An 8124-nucleotide genomic window follows, 5' to 3' on the forward strand; every position below is an offset into this window, starting at 1 on the left:
ATAAGTTCACTTTAAGACCTGATATCGAATCACTTTGAATTTGTTGAAGCAACTTTTATCGCTGCCTCATTTACGATGGTAAAAGTTTTTTTTCAGGGGCCATACTTCTTGAGCAAACAGCCAGAAGGGTGTAAAAACCCTCTATGGCACCATATGTAGTGGCTGGAGATCCATTCTTTTTAGTATCTCCTTTCCAAAACTTTTGATCTTTAATCCTAATCAACATTTTTGTCAGTTCAAACGCCCAAATTTTTTAAAACCCTCTAAGTACATACGTTTTTGGAAAAATTGTTTCAATATACACTGGCTGAGAGTATATCTCTGGCGGCAAAGCCGACTGATACTTTTTTACTTGTTGTTTAGAAAAAGACTATATTTTGTTTTTTGTATATTCGTTATTTATTGGTTGCTCGAATATACAGAACATGGTGTAAGAAAAAAAAATTCGCCTTGATACAGAATATACAAAAACATAAAACATAGTTTTTTCTGAGCCAAAAAGGGTAAATGTCAAAAATGACCATGAAAACGCGACAAAATCGATTAGTTGTCAATGAGAGTCGTACCTAAAATTTTCTGAGCGACATTTTTTGCAGAACATTTCTAAGCTGAAACACGTCATCTTGTGGTACTTTTATAGCGGTTCTTAAAATAAGGGACGATAAGAACATCGAAGGAAGCGAGTTAGAAGGTCGAAATGCTCTACGAAAATAATCCTCATTCGATTTGACTGAAGACATGTCATCTCATAAATAAGCTAAAACAACAGTTAACAAAGATATAACGCCAATTTCAGATGCCTTACAAGGTCTTCAGCAGCCCTTATTCATTTCATTTAGTACGTTTCAGTAACCAACAGGGATTTTTTTATGATAAAACTTACAAAATTCCTGTTTGATGTCATTTAAAAAACAACAATTATATACTAAGTATAACATTTTCGTTTTATTTAATAATATTATTAACCATAATTTATGTTCGTTTGTTTTTATAACATTTATAAATGTTCAATTAACATATGTATGTAAGTATGTATGTGTATTCTTCTTCGTTATGACTATCAAAAAAGAAATTACTTAACAATTAAAACTATTTTAAAATTAACATTTACGATTTTTCCAGCTTTCTGCTATTCACTTCAAATGTAATTTGGTGTAATTTATTTTAAATTGGCAACAAGTGCAGTTATATTTTGTTTTTGGAGTATATTCCAAGTTTTTTTTTTGTTATATTTTGACAATTAATCAAGTAAAAAAAGGGTTAATTTATAACACAATCATTATTATATAATATATACGAATTAGAAATGAATGAAATGTTATCGTAGATTAAATACAGCTAATGTGTATGTGTGTGTGAGGAGAATAATTGAAATTTGAGCAAAATGTTGAAAGAGGTTTTGAGGAACTTGTAGGTGTTCGAAAGTAAATAAATGTATGAAGAATGTACAATTGATTTTCGTTGTAGTCTTGTTAATGAAAATTAAATTTTAAAATAAAAGTTGCCTTTGTAAGAAAACCGAAAAAATTAAACTAAAATATCTTATAAATCTCTCACACAAACAAAATTATAAAAACACATAAAACAATTCAGTGGAATTCGTTTATAGCGACCAAAATTATTCGTTTGTTCTTTGTTTTCCTTATAAACGAAAATCACTTAATTTTTTTATATAACAAAAAACACACATATTGTCCTATACTAAGAATCTGCATCGGGTATGTGTGCGTGCTTTTTAGTTTATAACCTTCCATTTAAGTTTGGTATCTGTTTCCAAGTCTTTATTTTCTGGACCCAATAGACATTTGCCATAATATGTGGGTGGTGCCTTGAAATATTTCTCAACAGCCTGTTGCAGTTCAGCCATTGTTACAGAAAGCATACGCGCTCTATATTTAAGGAACATTTCTTGACTAACACCATACAAGAAGAAGTCGATTCCCTGATTGCCTGGGGCAATGGGAGCATCCAATTGCTGCAGTACACCCAATTTGGCTTCAAACAATGTCTGTTCATTAAGCAGCGAATTGTTTTCCTGCAACCATTGATATGTGTTGTCAAAGGCTTCCAAAGTTTTGGTGGAATTGGGATCACGATAACTGAAGAAACTAAAGATGCCATCCGAACCGATTTTGGCGCCAGCGCCATAAGCACCATTTTGTTCTCTCACCACTGGCAACAGGTATTTGGCTGAAATTAATTTGGCCAAAACTTTCAGGGTTGGATGATCTCTGTGTGTATAGGGCACGGTAAATAAGGCCTTGGCACAATAATTAACCGGAATATTCATAACAAAATGTTGACAGCTTGGTTCCAAGAGATTGACTTTATTTTCCACTTTTTCCACCGGTTGTTCAGGTAAATCTCCCAAGAACTTTTCATAAGCTTTAATAAAGCTGGGATAAAATTCATCTGATGTGTTGACAGCATTACGCATTGCCTTCTTATTGAATAATTTCTCTCCCAGATTCTTTAGCTTTGCCATAATTTGTTCAATGCTATTGTCGTTGGCAAATTGTTTCATGTATTCAATGTGTTCCACACCAGCCAACATAGATTTCAATTTAGCAGAATCGGTAACTAAACCGGCACATGACTGCATGGCATACAAGTGCCCCGAACTGGCAATGCCCACTGAAATATTTGACATATAATTGTCCAGCAACATTTTAACACGTTCAGCATCATCCATCTTGAAATTCAACAAAAGTTCTTTGCTCAAATCAAACATTGATTCAACATTCTTATCCAAGGCATGTGTGGTCATTAGGACACCCAAGTCGAAGGTTTTGCTGTCGTAGATATTTTCGGCAAAATGTAATTTGAAATTAATGCCTGCAGTCTTGGAGAGTACCAATTTGTCAAAGTCTCTGTAGTCATAATTTTTGGTACCCATATCGTTGATAATATTGCAGAATAGAGGAATTAGCAAAATCTCTTCCTGACTTAAGGTGGAACCATCAAAGTAACACTTAAAGTAGGAGATTTCGTTGGTGTGAACATTACACACTTGAGTGGGTACATTTTGTACCTTGACCACTTCTAAAGGTTGCAATTTGGGGGCCTCTTGAACATCACTCAATTTAAGGCAAGGCAAAATATCCAAATTTGGTGGTGCCTTTTGGGCTTCTTCCAACTTCAAGCCATTTTCATAGATTTTGCTTCTCTTTTCATGATCTAAGGCCACAATTTTCTTTTGTAATAATTCCAACTCGGCTGTCTTGAAGTTATCCTCATAGGTGTCATCGGGAGACATGGTCAAGGTAAGTCTGTGTGTGTTATTGGCAAAGTAATGGGCCATTTTCTTTTGTAAATATTGGGGATCTTCTTGTAGCTGAGTACGGAAGTTGCTAATCATACTGGATACTCTCAAATTTTGTACCACATCACCTTCATGATTCCAAAGGGGCGTAGAATTGAACAGCAAGCCCAAGCCAAATTGTGGTGATTGATGTTTCAACGATAACTCAATATTATGTAAAACACTTTCAATGTGTTTGGCATCGAATCCTTTTTCTATAACCTCTTTCACGGTGGCATCAAACAATTCTTGGACACGGCCAAAATCATCAACCTTCAAATCTTGCAAGCCGACACAGAAGAATGTGTCCTTAATTTGGGGATCAAAACCAGTTGTTTGATTGTAACCACCCGAAAAGTTGGGTTCAATCAAATTACGATAGAACGGCGAATTGGGTCCCTTCACCAGCAGCTCTGACAAAACATACAACACAAAGGTTTCCTGAATATCTGTCACATCCGACATTAACAAGGCAATGGCAATTTGATTTTGCTTTTCAAATGGTGCACCCATATTATCGAAACGACTCGAAATGTGTACATTACGTGGCTTATTCCAACGTGGTTGATTGGGTATACGACTGTAGGAGTTATCAATGTGTTCGAATTTACTCAAATACTCTTCATTAACATTTGCCAAAGTTTTGTTCAAATCAAACGATCCATAGGCATAAATACGTGCATTACTGGGATGATAATATTTACGATGGAAATCTACAAGATTTGCATGTGTCAATTTGGGTATTTCTAGAGGATTACCACCGGATACATAACCGTATGTATGATCGGGCAATAGATTATTGAGAAGATTTTGTCCAAATATTGATGAATTCTCGGAGAAAGCTCCTTTCATTTCGTTGTACACTACACCCTTGATGACATATTCGGAATCCTTATCCTTTAAGTTTGAATGTTCCAAACGCCAACCTTCTTGCAAGAAGTCCAAATATTCCAAATTCGGTCTGTAAGAAAGGAAACGATGGAATATTAGACACAGATTGATATATACAATAAACTTATAAAATATTAAAGAAACGGATAACAAAAAGGGGAACGGATGCAACCAATGCTATATAATCCATTTTCTATAAGCAATGTCTGAAACTAAAATTAGACGATAAAGTTAAAAAACTTGAAAGCCTAAACTTTTATTTAACCTGAAAGAAACGCTGCTTCGATGAATCCTCTTTCTGAAAGAAATATTGCTTCGATAGAACCTTTCTGAAAGGGTGCTTCGATGGACCCTTTCTTAAAGAAAGCGTGCTTTGAAAGATCCTTTCCGAAAAAAGCGTGCTTCGATAGACCCTTTCTGGAAGACAGGATTACTTCTATACACATTTTTTGAGAGAAAGGTTGCTTCGATAAACACTTTCTGAAAGAAAAGGGTGCTTCATTAGACCCTTTCTAAAAGAAAGCGTGCTTCGATGGACCCTTTCTAAAAGAAAGCGTGCTTCGATGGACCCTTTCTAAAAGAAAGGGTGCTTCGATGGACCCTTTCCGAAAAAAGCGTGCTTCGATAGACCCTTTCTGAAAGAAAGGGTGCTTCTATATACACTTTCTGAAAGGGTGCTTCGATAGGCTCGTTCGAAAGAGAGATTGATTCGATAGACACATTCTGAAAGGGTGCTTCTATATACACTTTCTGAAAGGGTGCTTCTATATACACTTTCTGAAAGGGTGCTTCTATATACACTTTCTGAAAGGGTGCTTCTATATACACTTTCTGAAAGGGTGCTTCTATATACACTTTCTGAAACGTTGCTTCTATATACACTTTCTGAAAGGGTGCTTCTATATACACTTTCTGAAAGGGTGCTTCTATATACACTTTCTGAAAGGGTGCTTCTATATACACTTTCTGAAAGGGTGCTTCTATATACACTTTCTGAAAGGGTGCTTCTATATACACTTTCTGAAAGGGTGCTTCTATATACACTTTCTGAAAGGGTGCTTCTATATACACTTTCTGAAACGTTGCTTCTATATACACTTTCTGAAAGGGTGCTTCGATAGACTCGTTCGAAAGAGAGGTTGATTCGATAGACACTTTCTGAAAGAAAGAGTACTTCGATAACCCTCCTGAAAAAAATATTGCTTAGATAGAAACTTTCTGAAAGAAAAAATGCTTGTATAGACACTTTCTGAAAGAAAAGGTTCTTCAATAGACTCTTTCTGAAAGAAAGGGTACATCTATAGAACTTTTCTGAAAGAAAGGGTGCTTCTATAGAGCTTTTCCAAAAGAAAGGGTGCTTCTATATACCTTTTCTGAAAGAAAGGGTGTTTCGATAGACCTTTTCTGAAAGAAAGGGTGTTTCGATAGACCTTTTCTGAAAGAAAGGGTGTTTCGATAGACCTTTTCTGAAAGAAAGGGTGTTTCGATAGAACCTTTCTGAAAGAAAGGGTGCTCCAATAGACACTTTCTGAAGAGAAGGGTGTTTCTATAGGCTATATCTGAAAGAGACAAAGACAATTTCTGAAAGAAATGGTGCTCAATAGACACTTTCTGAAAGAAAGGGTGCTTCTCCATTTCTGCAAGACAGGGCGCTTTTATAGGTCTTTTTGAAAGAAAGGGTGCTTCTATAGACAATTTCTGAGAGAAAGAGTGCCTTTATAGACAATTTCTGAAAGACAGGGCGCTTTTATAGGCCTTTTTGAAAGAAAGGGTGCTTCTATAGACAATTTCTGAAAGAAGTGGTACTTGTATAGAAACTTTCCGAAAGCCAGGGGGCTGAAAGAAATGGGGCTTCTCCATTTCTGAAAGACAGGGTGCTTCTATAGACCCTTAATTCCAATACACAAAAGGAAGTTTTTGTGGAGCTAGCAAAATATACTCCAAAATTTAAATCGGTTGCATGCAAGTCACTCCTAGTCCAAATTTAGCTTATTTTAAAATACATTATTATTTTTTAAAATATAAAACATTTTTCTTATTACAAACTACTCACCTAAATACAGCATCCAAATAGATTTTCTGCAAATTCCTGTAATCGGTTTCATTCATCGATGAAAATGGATACATGGTATAATCCGGTCCGGTCATAGCATTCATAAATGTGGCCACAGATCGATTTAACATTTTAAAGAATGGATCTCGTACGGGATATTTTTCCGATCCACACAATACACAGTGTTCCAAAATGTGCGGCAGACCAGTTGAATCGAATGGTGTTGTACGGAAATTGACCGAAAATACGTTATTACTATCCTTGCGATCCAAATACCATAATTCAGTTCCAGTACCCAAATGACGGAATGTATATGACATTATACCAAATTCCGGAACATTTTCACAGCGTATACATTCAAAGCCTTGATATTGTTTACCCTCGTGGAATTTACGTTCAACTTGTGAAATAACTGTGGGTGATTCTAATTTAATTTTACCCTGAGCTGCTGGACGCATATCTTGTGCACTGGAACCACCGCCTTGTTTGGCGTAGGATGAAAGCTTTTGACGCATGCTCTGGCCGATAACCGGCTTTATGATTTGTAAACGTTTTAACATGTTGCTTGCTTTATTTTCCGGCTATTGTTGTTGTAGCTGTTTTGTTATTTAGACGGCAGACCAGAACAGTGGTTCCTTATGTTGCTGATCAATTTCAAAGTCCTTTTTTAATACTGTTTCTACAAAAGAGAAACATTTATTTATTTGCTTGTCATTTATCGCTTTACATTCATGGAATTAATGTTTTATTTATAACATTTTATATTTTTAGCTTTTATCAACAAATTTCACACAAAACACACACTGTTACATCAGCACTTTGTATTTCGAAGAAGCAAAAACATTTTATTTTGCATGAAGCATGTCAAGACATGATTCCGATGAAATGTTAACAAGTTACGCTTGGGAATTTAATGAACATTGAACTGTTTAATAAACTACTTACCTTTTATTATAAACTTTTTACTAGTTTAGAGAAACAATTTTATTAAAATTTGTCGTTCACTGTGAAATTGAAAACATATGATGAGAAAGGAACATCGTACAAGAATGTCAAAATAAAGAAAAATCAGGGATGCCAAGTTGGTGGTTTTCCTGCTACTTGTGATTTTTGACGTACAAAAACCACTTTTTAGGAGTTGTAGCGATTTTTTATTTTAAATCGCTACATCAGTGATTTTGGCTGTTTAATGCTTGCGCTAAGTTTACAATTACCCTGCGTTTACAAATGACAGGACAGTTGACTTCATGTATTGATTGTCAAAATACCACAACTTGCCTGTGTGACGTAGGCGTCCCGACAACTGCAAAAACAGTTGTAAAATTTTGAATGAAAATCATCGACATCCTTCTGTTTTTCGTTCACATATTTTGTTCTTGTTCATGTTCATTTGTTTTCAACACATTTCAATTATTATCTCGCTTATTTTTACAAAAATGCCAAAAATTTGTCTTCCTTATAGCTGGTTTACATTACGAAATAGAGTCGATTTCAAACTGTCAATTCCTTTGCTCAAACGTCAAATAAAATCGAATTGATTTCATTTGACGCATACGCAAAGGAATTGACAGTTTGAAATCGACTCGATTTCGTAATGTAAACCAGCTATTACTGTCTGTGAAAAAATTGTGGACAGCTGGAAGACAAACGACAAATGTATGTATGTCTTAGTAAATCAGAGTTGTATTTGAAGACAAACTGTCTGGTGTAAACGCCTAGTTACGCTCCAAAATCCACTGGAGCTCTGTTCCTTAACTTTTTTTATAGTAAGAGTGGTAAAAAAGAGAAGTGTCAAAATTGCTCTCTCATGAACATTTTACCTGAAAAGTAAAGAAACGGAAAAATGGTAGAAATCCTGAAATACACCCCGGTGTTTACA

At 35.2% G+C, this 8124-nt stretch overlaps 1 protein-coding gene across 1 annotated transcript; it reads right to left on the bottom strand.

The window, feature by feature from the left end:
• Window positions 1–923: 923 nt before the first annotated feature.
• Window positions 924–7462, bottom strand: LOC141406460 (presequence protease, mitochondrial). The gene is made up of 3 exons (XM_073991937.1): window positions 7191–7462; window positions 6246–6924; window positions 924–4262 (listed from the first exon to the last, which is right to left on the bottom strand). The coding sequence occupies exons 2-3, from the start codon at window positions 6803–6805 to the stop codon at window positions 1736–1738; spliced, it is 3087 nt and encodes a 1028-aa protein (XP_073848038.1). The 5' UTR covers window positions 6806–6924; window positions 7191–7462; the 3' UTR covers window positions 924–1735.
• Between the last annotated feature and the right edge of the window lie 662 nt (window positions 7463–8124).

This window comes from Musca autumnalis, unplaced genomic scaffold (genome assembly GCF_047663935.1).
Source record: "Musca autumnalis isolate F117 unplaced genomic scaffold, ASM4766393v1 scaffold_5, whole genome shotgun sequence".
Classification (NCBI taxonomy): Eukaryota; Metazoa; Arthropoda; class Insecta; order Diptera; family Muscidae; genus Musca; species Musca autumnalis.

Bases quoted from the DNA above. Each gene is read 5' to 3' on its own strand.
- LOC141406460 (XM_073991937.1), bottom strand. From the start codon at position 6,805: ATGTTAAAACGTTTACAAATCATAAAGCCGGTTATCGGCCAGAGCATG. The intron at 4,263-6,245 runs GTGAGTAGTTTG...CCTTTCTTACAG, and splicing joins TATTTGGATGCTGTATTTAG to ACCGAATTTGGAATATTTGG.